This window comes from Balaenoptera ricei, chromosome 10 (genome assembly GCF_028023285.1).
Source record: "Balaenoptera ricei isolate mBalRic1 chromosome 10, mBalRic1.hap2, whole genome shotgun sequence".
Classification (NCBI taxonomy): Eukaryota; Metazoa; Chordata; class Mammalia; order Artiodactyla; family Balaenopteridae; genus Balaenoptera; species Balaenoptera ricei.
Window position 1 is genome coordinate 85,607,431 of NC_082648.1, and position 17,127 is coordinate 85,624,557.

Genomic DNA, 17,127 nt, shown 5'->3' on the forward strand with positions numbered 1-17,127 from the left:
CCAGTTCCTACCTGGTGCCAGCCTGCATCTACTGTATGTGCTAGGCACTCAATGTTTTCTAAATGAATGAATTTCAGTCACAATGTAAAGGAGGAATTTGAGGCCCAGGGAGCTTAGGTGATGAGATACAGGCTACACAGCTAGGAGGAAAGGGTTGGACTTGAATATTAACTTTTCTGTAAGCCTATAAAATACACAGCAGACATAGAATAAATCACACCAATATTTCTGAGGAACATACATATGCACACACATCCCACACTTTTGTTTTCTTACTACTGGATTCTCTAGAGCCTGTTATAAACAATTTTAAGTGATTTACAAAAAGACAAAAAAAAAAAAAACCAGATGCGGTAAACAGTTGTAGCTCACTCTGCACAATAAATATGTATTTTGTAAATTAAATGGTATTTCCAGTACACTTGTGTAGGGTAGTAATTAAAGGAATTGTATGGTAAATTTTTTGGTAAAGTCAGTAGTTATGCATCATTTGTCTGTTTGGTAATTCTTTTTTTTTAAAAAATTAATTAATTAATTAATTTATGGCTGTGTTGGGTCTTCGTTTCTGTGCGAGGGCTTTCTCTAGTTGCGGCAAGTGGGGGCCACTCTTCATCGCGGTGCGTGGGCCTCTCACTATGGTGACCTCTCTTGTTGCGGAGCACAGGCTCCAGACGCGCAGGCTCAGTAGCTTTGGCTCACGGGCCTAGCTGCTTCGCGGCACGTGGGATCTTCCCAGACCAGGGCTCGAACCCGTGTCCCCTCCATTGGCAGGCAGATTCTCAACCACTGCGCCACCAGGGAAGCCCTGTTTGGTAATTCTTGAGTTTCATCCGTCCATATGTATAAGCAGACTTCTAATATGTTTTTAAGGGTTTAATGAAAACATTTTCTTTTCCTTTTTTAATTTGTCCTTCCTTTCTTGCCGGTGAGATGTTTTCCCAGGCTTTGTGGATTGTGGATTCCAGGGGAGGATTTTACCAGGACCTGGAGATCCTAGACCAGTAGCATTGCCACCACCTGGGAGTCTATTAGAAACACAATTGTCAGTCATATCTCAATAAAATGGAAAAGAATGCAGAATTCCAGGCCCACACCAGAGATAGTAAATCAACTCTTCACTTTAACAAGATACCCAAGTGATTTGCAGTCTCAAATTTTCCGTATTTTTCCAAACATTTCTTGCTCAACCAATCAGTTATTGTGTTAAAATCTCCCCCTCTGATGATGGATTTGTCAGTTTCTCCTTGTAGCTCTATTAATTTTTGCTTTGTATATTTTGAGGTTATTTTATCTCAAATAACTCAGATGTAACATTTTTTAATATCTTCCTGAAGAATCAGACCTGAACCTTTTATGATTATTTATTGACCGTCTTTATCCTTAATAATTGCTTTTTGTCTTAAAGCCGTTTTCATCTAAAACTAACATAGCTACTCTAGCTTTATTTTGATTAATGCTTGCTGTATCTTTTTATATCTTTTACTTTCAACATTTCTGTGTCCTTATATTTTATGTGTCTCTCTTATAAATAGCATTTAGTTGATTTTCTTTTTGCTTTCCAAATCCATCTCACAATCTCTTAAATAACAAATTTAGACCATTTACATGTATTGTTATTACTAGTGTAATTGAACTTAATTCTACCATTTTACTTCAGATTTTCTCTTTGTCTTGTTTTGTTCCTATGCTTTAATTCTCATTTATTTCCCTTATCTAAGTAGAATTTTTTTGTTAAATTTTTTCTCCCGTTCTTCCCCACCATCTGTCTCCCACCCCCTCCAGCACAGCAGACTGGCTTGGAAATATAGTTTATTTCTGTTATTTTAATAATTACCCTTCTACTTGTGGTTAAATCTTACCTAACAAATTCTACACATATTCATTACATTTTGTTTCTCTAACTCTAAATTTAATATGTTAACCTCTCCCCTGAATAATACTTTGATTTTGAGCACCCAGCTCCTGGCTTTGTATACTATGATTATTTTGCATTTTAGTTGTATTTCTTTTAAAAAATTTCCCAAATTAGATATTATAATTATCATTTTACATTGACAATTTTTGTTTAGTTTTGCCTACATATCTACCAGAATTCTGCATTCAGTGGAAAGATGAAAATAGGCATGGTACCTGCTTTTTTTGCTGTGGTTAAGATGAAAGATAAGTTGAATGTTGAGATGGGCCTGATTTTATTTGGTTATAAGATCATACTGTTTATAAGTATACCCAAAATAATTTGAGACAAAGAAAATTGGGTTAATTTTGTCACATGTTTCTGTTAAGTGGGCCTCTGAAAACAGAATTCCCGAGATGATGTCTATCTCATTCCCTGCCGAACCTCATCAGATAAATGACTGTCAAAGATGTAGCACCAGATACAACAGGAATCCACCTAACACAGCTTATGATGTTAATCTGTCCTCCTCTGTCTTTGCCTCTGTTCTCAAATATTGGTCTAGTGTAAGATAAACCTAGGTTTTAGTTCCAGCTTTGTGACTTCCCTGAAGTGTGACTCTGGGCAAGTTCCCTGATTTTGTGAGCCTCTAGTTCCTCATCTGGATAGTGGGATAATCACACCTACCTTAAAAGATTTGTTTTGGAGCACAAATGCAATAATGATGTAAATGAAATAATGAATGTTTAGCATAGTGCCTGGCAAGGAGTAAGTACTTGATGACTATTGTTGTATGAATCCACCACCATCTCATTTTCTTAGACATTTTTTGCAGAATTTGCATTCCTAATTTGCCCTACTGTGATTTCTGCCCCCTTTGCTTCTTTAAAAAAGCTATTGTACATACAGACAGGTGGGCAAGACAAATTTATAATTTAACAAATAGTTATAAAATGAATACTGTGTTACCACCACCTAGGTCAAGAATAGAACATTCCCAGCACCATAGAACCTACCCCCACTCCCTGTACTTTTTCACAATTTCAAACTGCTTTCTTCCTCACCAAATGGAATCATCATGCTGACTTTTGTGCTACTTATTTTGTTACTTTTCTTTACTGTTTTACCATTTATATATGCATCTATAAACAATACAATTTAGTGTTGTTGTTGAAATTTTCATAAATAGAATCATATATCATTTGGGTGTTGCTTCTTTCATTAAACATTATGTTTGTGAGATCCACTGGTAGTATTTTGTGTAGCTTTGCTTCATTCTTTTCCTTTGCTATATGGTATTCCATTTTATGCGTATCTTTGTTCTTTTTAAGTATAAAATAAAAATAATAGCTAACACTAATTGGACACTTTCTGTGTACTACTTTATAAAGTAAGTGCCTTTATTATTTGCATTGTACATACAAGGAAACAGAGCCCCGTAGAGATAAAGTATTGTGCCCAAGGGTTGGAACCAGGTATCTAATCTGGATACTGACTCCAGAACCCACAAAGTTTATTAACCTCATTCATAGTCTCAAGTTTTTCCACTAGGTACCTGATTTTGTTTTTTTAACTACAGTTGGTTCCTAAAGGATTAAATGGATAGTCAAGCCCTCCCACAAAAATCTAACATTTTTGTTTTAATTCTTATATAGGAAAACACCTTCCTTTACAGAGTCACTTTGTACCAAAACTGCCACAGGTCTTTGTACTTCTGCTCTTTGAGTCTTTTCAAAATATTGCCACCCAAACTATGCCCTAGTTTTACCATTCAGATTCAAGTCAAATTTCAGTAGTTTTTCCTGTTCAAATGTATGCACAGCCTCTTCCCAAGCATTCATTCCTAATTCAAGCATTCTGCTTCTTTATTGATTACTGATTTCTCAATGTGCTTTTCTTCTTCATTCCTTTTCTCTCCATTCAGAGCCATTTCTGTGGCTCTTGAATCTCTCCCTTCACCCCCCTCCCCCCTTTGATGCCATTGACATTGTCCCTGGGAGGTCTCCTCCCTTCCAAAATCTTTTAAGGACAGATCATTAGTGAAGGGTTTAAAAAAAAATTAGGAATGACCAGTTTAGAGAAGTTAGTTTGATATGTTTTAGGTCTGGGTTTTGTTGATTCAGCTGATTCCACAAATATATACGGAATGACTTGCTAACTGTGCATTTTGTGTAGCTGACTTATTTTTATTAGCCATGCCTCATCCTCTTCCACCTCCCCACCCGTAGCCCAGAAAAAGTGAGATAAGCATTATTGTCACCATTTTCAGATGGAAAGACCAATACTAAAGGAAGTCAACAGCTTGACCAAGTTCAAGGAGTTCATGTGCAGCAAAGCTGGGGCTTCAAACCCTAGTTGTGCTGACTCCAAGCCCAATGCTCCTTCTTGTTGATCACGGCAACCTCTACTGAAATTATAACTAATAGGAAGGGGAAATGGTCATTTGCTATCCTTTCTTTAATTTCATGCATTCCTTTGTTCCTTCAACCAACGAACATATATTGAGGATTCACCTTATGCCAGGCAAAGCACTAAGCTCTGGAGATAACAAACTGAAAAACGTGTGGACCTGCCCTTGACAGGTTTGCACATGGTTTGGGATACCCATGAAACGAGTGCAATCTCGCATGCGCAGTGCTGTTGGAGGTGTGTCTACTGTTCCCGGAAGCCCGCTAGAGATGCGGGATGGTCTGGGAATATTTCTTAGAGGAGAAGTTGGCCACATGCACTTGCTCGAATTAATTTTCCCCACAATAAAAATAGTCTTAAAATATTTTTTACCTCCCTGTTTGTGGACCTACAGTGGCCTTGATGTGGCCTCTAAGGGCCCCCACTACTTCCGCGCCCTCTGGCTCATTACCTGCTTTTGTCAATACTTTCTAGCTGCTTTCAAACCACAAGCATATCCGGACACCCCGGCGGATGACTCCCATTTCCTGCCCTCTCTGTCCAGGTACCTGCTGTTCTTTCCTCCTAGAATGTTCATCTGCAAAGCCATCTTCTCTTAAAAATCCGCATTGCTCTCTCATTAAAATATGACTCAGTACGTTTCTAGAAGCGCTTTCTCTTTGACTACGTTTGACATTCTTAATTATTTCTTTCCCTCGGACCTCTAATTTTCATCATTATAGATCAGAGTTTCAAAGTTTTCCTGGTATCACATAACATGTAATATTCAAATATTTCCTTCAGGTCAGTTTCGCAGCCATTCTTATAGTAACTCTGTGTAAACTGTAGCGTTTTATAGTAGACAATATGTATTTATTTTGATATTTTAGATCACGTATGCCCTGCCTTCTTCATAAACAATTTGAAGCAGTTCTGATCTCGATTTGAGCTCTGTTCTGCCACATGCTGTCATGTGACCTCGGGCAAGGTGCTCGGCTGCCTGGAGCCTCAGCTTTTCCATCAGAGACGTGGGGTGACGCTCGCCCTATTTCACGCCGTGCATGAGACGGTGTGGCTGAAAATGCTAAGGTGCCGTGTGGATGGGAGGTGGTGGCGTCTTTGCCCCTCTGTCGGGAGCATGGTCTGATCACGGTAGTGACGACTGCAGCGCCGCTGGCTGCACTCGAGCCTCGCAGGGAATTGCACCCACTTCCCTGTCTCCACGGCGGCTCCTCCCATGGTTTGGCCACCACCGTCTCTCATTAGGATGACTGCAGTGGCCTCATAAAGGAGTCTTTCTGCCTCTCCTTTCATCCTCCTCCTGACTGTTCTCCTTGCTGCCTCAAAGTGATCTTTCTGAAATGAAAATGGGATCCTGCTCTCTTGGCAACATCCAAACTTGTTAACGTGGTTTATAAGACCCCTCGTAGTCCAGCGGCTGTGCACCTCTCTTGTGCTGTGTTCAGCTGCTAACTCATGAAGCAGAGGCTTCCGACTCTCCAGACAAGATGATAGCACTCTGCCTGGATCCTTCCCCTCAATTCATCCCCCTTTTGCCTAGTTCACTTCCCCCAGGAAGCCTTACCTGATACCCTCTAGTCTGGGTCAGGTGTTTCCTCAACTTCCCCTGCAACCCTCCCCCAGCACCCTCCCCCCATTATAATAAAGTGACACCAAACTGAAATTGCCTGTGTGACAGTCTGGATTGTTTGTTGAAATGTTCCAAGTGCCTGGCACCTAACATTCCCTAAATGTCAATGAATGAACCAATGAATAACTATGAGATACTCCGACACAGACAGCTGGTTTATTTACCAGCAGTCATATATTTGCTTTGTGGTCATGGTGTTTACCAGGATGTAATTAACCTTCTCCTCTTTTGTTTTCTTAAACAGACAAAGATATAAGCAGTGGGAGTTACAACCTTTCCTCCGCAACGACGGGCAGCTACTACAGTTGTGTCAGCCAGATCACCATAGGTGAGCAACTGTGCCAGTTTTTAATGAAAACTATTATTGCCTGTAAAGGTTGGGGGTGCAGGGCTATGGAAGGAGTGAGTAGAAAGGGTAAGCGCATCAGACTTATTTTCAGAATCAGGGCAAATACTTGTGGGCTCACCTTGTTGGGGTGCCCTCTTGTGGATCCTTATTGCTTTTGCATAGAGATGGATGGAGGAAATGTGATCCAGAGAGATTAACAAAACAAAACAAAACACAGGTTTCCCAACTTTTCTTCATTTGCTTTCTCTTTCGTTTGTGTATCACCTATGTTATTATGTACTTAATGTTAAAACTGACTTTTTAAGATTTATTTTCATTTATTTTAAAAAGAAGATTTATATCACAACTGCAAATAGAAAACGTACATTTCCCGTAAGTAGAAGTTAATGCATACATGCATAAAGTAACAAATCAGTGTTACTGAATGCTAGCTATGCTTTGGGGGATTCTGTGTGTGCCAGCTGTCCTGTCCCCTGACTTCACAGAAATGAAATTCCATGTCATAGCCCATGGCCTTCTCAGAAACTTGAAGTCTGCAGTTTGGAGCGTGTGGTTCTCTATCCCTTCCCCCTGGATGAGGGACCCCCCCCCCCCCATGGAGATGGTAGGATCCTGGCAGAATATACTGTGTTCATCTAGCACTCTCCCAGCCGCCTTCCTGCTCACCCTTAAACATGTTTTATTTTCGTCAAAAAGGGAAGAGTGACCATGATTATTTTTCTGTCTGCTGAATCTTTCCTCTCCTTTCCACTTCCTTCCAAACTTTTCTTGATTTCAGAATCTTGGCTACGACGTGGAAAAAAAAGAATAATGGTGATACTTGCAGCTAACATTTATTTTGCACTTAGCATTTGTCAGCTGCTCTTGGCCCTTGACATACATTATTTTACTTAATTGGGACTGTATGAGGAAGGTACTGTCACTTCCCCATCTTACAGATGAGGAAACTTGCTGTTTGCCTCACAGCCAGAAATGGATGTGCCTAGGATTCCAATCCAGGTCTGTTTGACACAAGCTCATGCTTTGAAACACAGTGTCATGGTTTCTCAGACTCCAGCAATGTGGACCCCTGTAAAAAGAAGTAATAATTATGAGCCTCTAAAATGGATTTAAATTATTTTTATTACAAGGATACCTAAGTATGTTCCAACATAAAATGTAACTATAGACACCTTGTTTTCCAAATAGCCATAAAAATCAAATCAAATTTATAAATGAAATTTAGAACACTGAGAAGAAAAACAACCACAAATTCACCACATTAATTTAAGATGATGGGCATTGTTATTTTGCTGAAATGCGGTCACTGCTTGTAATGCAACATGGTCCTGGCTGCAGCAGTGAAGGTTCTTTGCACTGAGCTCAGTATTTACAGTATTTATGGTAACTCTGCTGTGCCACCACCTCTCTCTGTTCAGCCCACTCTGAAATCTCTGTTAATGCTCACTCAGGTGAGATTATTGGATCTTTGTTTGCTATGGATGCACCTTGACATTCCCATCTCTCTCCTCTTCTCATTAAGTGTATCAACTGGTGCCAACTTGATGGAAACACAAAAGCAAACTCAGGCACTAAAATTAAGTGGCAAAATTTGGTCCATGGTATGCACATATTCATTTTTAAATGATTAAATTGACTTTTAAATGAAAAATGAAAACAACTTAAAAATCTCTGTGGAGAGTTCATGGACCCTGGTTTGAAAACACTAAATAACCTAAAATGACATTCCTAAGGACATTTGTTAAGTAGTGGGAGGTCGTTTAGAGTGCAGAGTAGGAGGGTGACAGGATGAATGCATGTATGAAAGGTTATTCGGGTGGTGAACAGGATGGATTTCATGTGCGAGAATCCGGCGTTATGACGGAGTAAGTGGCTCTGACTGTGGTCTTGACATGAGATAGTAATGAACTTGGGAAGTGGGATAGAGAGGCAGGTCTGGAGGGAGAGGCATGGAAGAGCCAGGAGGACTAGTCATTGCCTGGATGTGCCTCAGACAGTGTGCCCTGAGACTTTGAGTCAGGTTGACAGGGAGTCTGAGCCGTTCATTGAAATACAGAGGTCAGGAAGAGGACTGCATGGCTCTAGGGTTCCAGTGTGTTGGGTTTGAGGTCCCAGTGAGACCCCCCACCTCAGAATGACCCACAGGAAGTTGGAAATGTGGAGAGAATGGGCAGGAGATGAAGATATTGGCATTCTCTTCACAGAGAGTTCAGTCGAATCTTTGGAAGAGGATGAGATTATAAGAGTGAGCATCAGTATATTGAGTGTGTAGAGGGTCAAAGACCAATCTTTGGGGGAAGCACAATTAGGACAGAAATAACGGCAGTGGTAGGAAAACGTAGCAAGTACATTTCTTGAAATGCCCAGAGAATTTCTAGAAGGGGAGACTGAGGAGGGTTAAAGTTAAAAGTCTGCCCTGGTGACATCCCATGCCAGTGGATGGTGGGAGGGGAGCCAGCTTACAAGGCTCTGAATAAGGAATGATGAGCTGTGAGTAGAGACCTCTATTAAGACACTTGTCAGTGAAAGTGGAGGGGTAAACAGTGAGGACCATATGGGAGCTTTCTGTGCTCATTTAATCCTCACAATCCCATGTGATAGATGCTGTTATTTCCCCCATTTTACAGATGAGGAAACTAAGTTCTTGAAAGGTTAAAAAGTAATAAAGAATACATGGGTAGTAAGAGCTGGGATTTGAGCCCAGGTAATCCGACTCCCATTGGATGTCACTCCTGTTAAATTGCTGTGGGCCTAGTACCATTCCCTGGTCTAGTCAGCTGTGGCCACCATGTCAGGGTGTTTCTAATTGACTTTGTTCCACCAAAAGATATATTGAAGTTCTAACCCGTGGTACCTTTGACTGTGACCTTATTTGGAAATAGGGTCTTTACAGATGTAATCAAGTTAGGATGAGGTCATATTCACTTAGGGTGGGGCTTCTAATTCAATGTGACTCATGTCCTGCTTGTAAGTAGAGGAGAAGAGACACAGATATATACATACAGGGAGAGCATCATGTGATGACAGAGGCAAAGGTTAGAGTGATATGTCTACAAGCCAAGGAACACCAAGGATTGCCAGCCATATCAGAAACCAGGAAAAAACAAGAGACAAAGAAGGACACTACATAATGATTAAGGGATCAATCCAAGAAGAAGATATAACAATAGTAAATATTTATGCACCCAACATAGGAGCACCTCAATACATAAGGCAAATGCTAACAGCCATAAAAGGGGAAATCGACAGTAACACAATCATAGTAGGGGACTTTAACACCCCACTTTCACCAATGGACAGATCATCCAAAATGAAAATAAATGAGGAAACACAAGCTTTAAATGATACATTAAACAAGATGGACTTAATTGATATTTATAGGACATTCCATCCAAAAACAACAGAATACACTTTCTTCTCAAGTGCTCGTGGAACATTCTCCAGGAGAGATCATATCTTGGGTCACAAATCAAGCCTTGGTAAATTTAAGAAAATTGAAATCATATCAATTATCTTTTCTGACCACAACACTATGAGACTAGATATCAATTACAGGAAAAAATCTGTTAAAAACAAAAACACATGGAGGCTAAACAATACACTACTAAATAACCAAGGGATCACTGAAGAAATCAAAGAGGAAATCAAAACATACTTGAAAACAAATGACAATGAAAACACAACGACCCAAAACCTATGGGATGCAGCAAAAGCAGTTCTAAGAGGGAAGTTTATAGCAATAGAATCCTACCTCAAGAAACAAGAAACATCTCAAATAAACAACCTAACCTTACACCTAAAGCAATTAGAGAAAGAAGAACAAAAAATCCCCCAAAGTTAGCAGAAGCAAAGAATCATAAAGATCAGATCAGAAATAAAAAGAAATGAAGGAAACAGTAACAAAGATCAATAAAACTAAAAGCTGGTTCTTTGAGAAGATAAACAAAATTGATAAACCATTAGCCAGACTCATCAAGAAAAAAAAGGGAGAAGACTCAAGTCAACAGAATTAGAAATGAAAAAGGAGAAGTAACAACTGACACTGCAGAAATACAAAGGATCATGAGAGATTACTACAAGCAACTATATGCCAATAAAATGGACAACCTGGAAGAAATGGACCAATTCTTAGAAAAGCACAACCTTCCGAGACTGAACCTGAAAGAAGTAGAAAATATAAACAGACCAATCACAAGCACTGAAATTGAGACTGTGATGAAAAATCTGCCAACAAACAAAAGCCCAGGACCAGATGGCTTCACAGGTGAATTCTATCAAACATTTAGAGAAGAGCTAACGCCTATCTTTCTCAAACTCTTCCAAAATATAGCAGAGGGAGGAACACTCCCAAACTCACTCTACGAGGCCACCATCACCCTGATACCAAAACCAAAGATGCCACAAAGAAAGAAAACTACAGGCCAATATCACTGATGAACATAGATGCAAAAATCCTCAACAAAACACTAGCACACAGAATCTAACAGTGCATTAAAAGGATCATACACCATGATCAAGTGGGGTTTATCCCAGGAATGCAAGGATTCTTCAATATATGCAAATCAATAAATGTGATACACCATATTAACAAACTGAAGGAGAAAAACCATTTGATCCTCTCAATAGATGCAGAAAAAGCTTTCGACAAAATTCAACATCCATTTATTATAATCACCCTCCAGAAAGTAGGCATAGAGGGAACTTACCTTAACATAAGAAAGACCGTATATGACAAACCCACAGCCAACATCGTATTCAATGGTGAAAAACTGAAACCATTTCCTCTAAGATCAGGAACAAAGCAAGGTTGTCCACTCTCACCACTATTATTCAACATAGTTTTGGAAGTTTTAGCCACAGCAATCAGAGAAGAAAAAGAAATAAAAGGAACACAAATTGGAAAAGAAGAATTAAAGCTGTCACTGTTTGCAAATGACATGATACTACACATAGAGAATCCTAAAGATGCCAACAGAATACTACTACAGCTAATCAATGAATTTGGTAAAGTAGCAGGATACAAAATTAATGCACAGAAATCTCTTGCATTCCTATACACTAATGATGAAAAATCTGAAAGAGAAATTAAGGAAACAGTCCCATTTACCATTGTAACAGAAAGAATAAAAAATACCTAGGAATAAACCTACCTAAGGAGGCAAAGTATGCAGAAAACTCTAAGACACTGATGAAAGAAATTAAAGATGATACAAACAGATGGAGAGATATACCATGTTCTTGGACTGGAAGAATCAACATTGTGAAAATGACTATACTACCCAAAGCAATCTACAGATTCAGTGCAATCCCTATCAAATTACCAATGGCATTTTTCACAGAACTAGAACAAAAAATTCCACAATTTGTATGGAAACACAAAAGACCCCGAATAGCCAAAGCAATCTTGAGAAAGAAAAATGGAGCTGGAGGAATCAGGCTCCCAGACTTCAGACTATACTACAAAGCTACAGTAATCAAGACTGTATGGTACTGGCACAAAAACAGACATATAGATCAATGGGACAGGATAGAAAGTCCAGAGATAAACCCACACACCTATGGTCAACTAATCTATGACAAAGGAGGCAAGAATATACATTGGAGAAAAGACAGCCTCTTCAATAAGTGGTGCTGGGAAAACTGGACAGCTACATGTTAAAGAATGAAATTAGAACACTCCCTAACACCATACACAAAAATAAACTCAAAATGGATTAAAGACCTAAATGAAAGGCCAGACACTATCAAACTCTTAGAGGAAAACATAGGTAGAACACTCTATGACATAAATCACAACAAGATCCTTTTTTTTTTTTTTAAACAGAAACATGTATCCCCTCCCCCCTTCATCCACATCAAGTCAGCTTGCTTTCTTTTTTTTTTTTTTTTTTTCACACACACACACACTGTATTTTATTTTTACAAGAGATAAATCGACTGACACCAAGCATTGTACATGGATGACCACAACAAAAGCAACAATGATTGCAATTACCAAACATGAAGCACACTCATACTATGTCATAGTATTGACATTCAGTCCAGTAATCCTCCACTGTAACAGCTCACAAGATCCTTTTTGACCCACCTCCTAGAGGAATGGAAATAAAAACAAAAATAAACAAATGGGACTTAATGAAACTTAAAAGCTTTTGCACAGCTAAGCTGAAACATAAACAAGACAAAAAGATAACCCTCTGAATGGGAGAAAATATTTGCCAATGAAGCAACTGACAAAGGATTAACCTCCAAAATTTACAAGCAGCTCATGCAGCTCAATATCAAAAAGCAAACAACCCAATCCAAAAATGGGCAGAAGACCTAAATAGACATTTCTCCAAAGAAGATATATAGATTGCCAACAAACACATGAAAGGATGCTCAACATCACTAATCATTAGAAAAATGCAAATGAAATCTACAATGAGGTATCACCTCACACCAGTCAAAATGGCCATCATCTAAAAATCTACAAACAATAAATGCTGGAGAGGGTGTGGAGAAAAGGGGACCCTCTTGCACTGTTGGTGGGAATGCAAATTGATACAGCCACTATGGAGAACAGTATGGAGGTTCCTTAAAAATCTAAAACTAGAACTACCATATGACCCAGCAATCCCACTACTGGGCATATCCCCTGAGAAAACCATAATTCCAAAAGAGTCATGTACCAAAATGTTCATTGCAGCTCTATTTACAATAGCCAGGATATGGAAGCAACCTAAGTGTCCATCAACAGATGAACGGATAAAGAAGATGTGGCACATATACACAATGGAATATTACTCCATCATAAAAAGAAATGAAATTGAGTTATTTATAGTGAGGTGGATGGACCTAGAGTCTGTCATACAGAGTGAAGTAAGTTAGAAAGAGAAAAACAAATTCTGTATGCTAACACGTATATATGAAATCTAAAAAAAAAAAAAAAAAAGTGGTTCTGAAGAACCTAGGGGCAGGACAGGAATAAAGACGCAGACATAGAGAATGGACCTGAGGACATGAGCAGGGGGAAGGGTAAGCTGAGACGAAGTGAGAGAGTAGCATGGACATATATACAATGTAAAATAGATAGCTAGTGGGAAGCAGCCGCATGGCACAGGGAGATCAGCTCAGTGCTTTGTATCCACCTAGAGGGGTGGGATAGGGAGGGTGGGAGGGAGACGCAAGAGGGAGGAGATATGGGGATATATGTATATGTATAGATGATTCACTTTTTTATAAAGCAGAAACTAACACACCATTTTAAAGCAATTATACTCCACTAAAGATGTTAAAAAACAAACAAACAAACAAGAAACCAGGAAAAGGCAGACAACAAATTTCCCCCTAGAGACTTCAGAGAGAGCATGGCCCTGCTGAAATCTTGATTTCAGACTTCTAGCCTCCAAAACTGTGAGAGGATAAATTTCTGTTTTTTTTAAGCCACCCAGTTTGTGACCCTTTGTTACAGCAGCCCTAGGAAACTCATATAACAGGTTCTTACTGACCTATGAAGTCACCTCTGAAGGGGCAGTGGGTATGTCACACAGTTTTCTCAGAAGGTGATGGGACAACTGAAAGGCCCTTGAATGTTGCTTCTGTTTCAACAAACTCAAACTGGCTGAAACCATAAGGAAAGTTATTACTTCATATAATAGGAAGGCCTGTTGGGAGGACAGGTTGAGTAGGCTGCTCGATGATGTTGTGAAAGACCTTCTCCCCTTTGCCTTCCTGGGAAAATCTATCTTCCTGATGACGGCCCCAAGGCCGCCGTGGTTCCAGGAATTGCACTCAGGCACAACAGTGATCAGAGGGAAAGGAGCTTTGGTGCCTTCCTCAGGTGTTCACTTGAGGAGCTGAAACTTTCCCCTGAAGCACCTCAGAGACTTCTATCTCATTGCGTGGGATTTGGTCACATGACCACCCTTCAGCAAATCACTGACAAGGGAGATAAGATCGTGGTCTTTACACCCATCATGGCCCACGTGGAGGTCAGGGAGCCTGAGGTCTGTCTGCCCTGAGTCACAAGCTGCGTGGGAGCAGGATGAATTCCCAAACAAAATGTGACTCTGTTGGGAGGAAGGGGTGTGGGTGGAGGGTGGATTCAGCACAGTCATCAGGCAGTGTCCACTGCCCACAGTCTGTCCAGTACAAAGCACTTTAAAAATATTTATAGTAAAAGCAGCAAATAATTAACAACTTTATACTCAAAGTACTGGAGGGAGGACATCTCTGAGTCGTCTAGCAATTCTTTTTTAAAAGCTCTTTTTGTTTTCTTTCATCTCCTGTACTTCCGTCCTTCTCTTACAGGATAGTCATCTCACACAGAAGTGTCTCATTTGTGAGGGAATTCCATTTAAGAGAACAGCACACTTCTGGACTTCCTATTAATGTAGTTCCTTATAGGAACCTATGTCCTGACCGAAGAATTGCCAAAAAATCCAATCAACAGAAAAAGTGACACCTTCTGAAATTTTTCTACCTATCCATGAGACCCTTGGAAAACTCCTTATTTTCTTCTTTTTTTTTTTTTTTTTCTGGCCGCACGGCATGGCATGTGGGATCTTAGTTCCCCGACCAGGGATGGAACCCGCGCCTTCCCCGACCAGGGACCGAACCCGCACCCCCTGCGTTGGAAGCGTGGAGTCTCAACCACTGGACCACCAGGGAAGTCCTGAAAGCTCCTTATTTTCTGATAGTAAACTCCCATTTTTTCATGTATGAAAGATTTAAGAACTTTAAAGTTGATTAACATCATTTTTTTTCTCAAGACAGCCTATAATTTTGAGTGTTCCTTACATGTCTCTGTTTAGGATTTGGGGGCTAGTGGGTGATAGTGTTGGCATGCAACTCAGAGAAAGCTGAGACCCCTGCTTCTACCCAACCCCCGACCTGGGGACAGGATGGTGGGTGAGGGAGAGTGAGTAGGCTACCAGTGTGACATTCCTGTTACTTGCCTCTTGGGCACTTGGACACCAGCTGTTCCCTTGGATGGTTGGATAACCAACCACCCAAAATACTCTGACCTCATTGTTGCTTTTAAATTTAGGCTGGTCCATTTCTAGTCCATCATAATTATGCAGATCTTATCATAGCTCATTTGTATCAATGACATGAATTAATATATTTGCTACTGAACTCCACTTCTGTATTAAATGATGTGGTAATTTCCTAAAGTAAAAAAAAAAAAGAGGGTGGCTTCTTAGCACTGTGAACAATATTTTTTCAAAATTAAGAATATGTTATAAATTAGCTATCATTTTATGAAAGAAATGGTAAAACCTGAAATTATGGAGAGTCCAGAGTTCCTTGGGACTTTTAAGCCTAACGCTTTCACAGTGTGTGATATATATTACACACCCTTCTCTGTATAATGACTCCCAAGGAGCTTGGGAATACGGAAAGAGAAGAGGCATTTAAACAAGTTTCCAAATGAAACAACAAGGCGAGGGAAAACATGGTCCTGTAATTATTCTTCTTGTAAAAGGATTCTCTGGTGTGAGTAGGAGGTAATACGTTTTCACATTTTTAATAAAAACATAATGGAACATCGATTCAAATGGTGCCTCCTAGAATTTCATTTCTATGCCCCAGTACACTCTTAGGAGGTATGGGAGATCCAAGAGTATTGATCACAAAATAAACACACTAGCATCAGAGGTTTAGTCCAACAAACAGGATCGGGGGGCAGCCTTGGGGTCAGTAGCGTTCAGTTCAGCCTCCACTGCAGCTGTGACTTCATTGCAGTTCTGAACATTGAGAATTTGTGTTCTCTGTGATTATCTTCAGAGGCTCCATAGCCCTCACCAGAGAAAGAATCACTCACCTCACTGTATTCCACTTACCTTTTAGGAAGGTGACTGACCAAGAAGAGTTCAAGCAGTCCAGTCAGCATGTTCTCAAGGGTGTCAGCATGTCCCTTTCCTTGTGCATTCTGGTCCATTGAGATCCCTCTATAAAAAATTGTTCAGAAAGGAATAAATAACCTAAGAGCGATTTGTGGGGGAAACAGACCCCGATTCCATCTCCTAGAATCCTTCTTGTTGCCTGTGTTCTCAGTGCGAGGCAGGGGACCAGAGCACCCATGTTGTCTTTGATGAGCCTGGGCTTGAATCTGTTATTTCTGTGTAGTTATTGTCCTTGCGGAAGTAATAATGTCCCTTAGCCTTGGTTTCCTCATCTGTCAAATGGGAATATTAGTACCTTCCTGACAGGGTTATTGTGAGGTTAAATGAGGTGGTCCTGATAGATCCCTTAGCACATTGCCAATAAGCATTAGACAGTATTGTAACTTTTAGTGGATTTATCATTTTATGACAATGAAGTAGATTGTTCATTCCTGGGCATCAGGCGTGGCTTCAGTGTGGATGAGTTCTGGATTTACAACTCTGGTCCCATGTCTCCTAATCCTCATTTCCGTTGTTTTTTTCAGTCTACTGCCAGACATTTCCACATAGATATTTCCACTAAAGCTCAACCTCCTCGTGTCTGAAAAAAAACACACTCAACCTTCTTCAGCCCTTGCCAGGCCAGTCCTTCTGATGGCCACAGTGAGGATGAGGAAATCCACCATTCTGTTTGCCATAAGTCTTCTCTGACATCTTGCCAGCAAAAAACAAAGCTACCTGGTGGCCCCAAACTCCTTTCTTTCCACGTCATTGTTGCGTATCTCTCTGGACCTCTTTTCCTTTCTTGCTGCCAACATTTAAATTTGGTCCCTTAATAATGCTTGCCTGGCCTCTGCTTCACAGCCTCTTATGTCACCTCCTTGCCACTGGTCTAGGAAGAATTCGGTGAACAGTGGGTATCTATTGAATGCCAGGGGAAAGAGCCAAATAGAGAAATGCTGGGAGGGAGTTTTAA

The 17,127-nt window shown here is 40.1% G+C and overlaps 1 protein-coding gene across 1 annotated transcript in view; it reads left to right on the forward strand.

Moving 5' to 3' along the window:
* Window positions 1–17,127, forward strand: part of ANO4 (anoctamin 4) — a 459,674-nt gene that overhangs the window by 7,393 nt on the left and 435,154 nt on the right. The window contains exon 2 of the mRNA XM_059937385.1: window positions 6,178–6,261. Within this exon, the coding sequence (XP_059793368.1) occupies window positions 6,178–6,261 (84 nt within the window). The remainder of the gene's footprint in view (window positions 1–6,177; window positions 6,262–17,127) is intronic.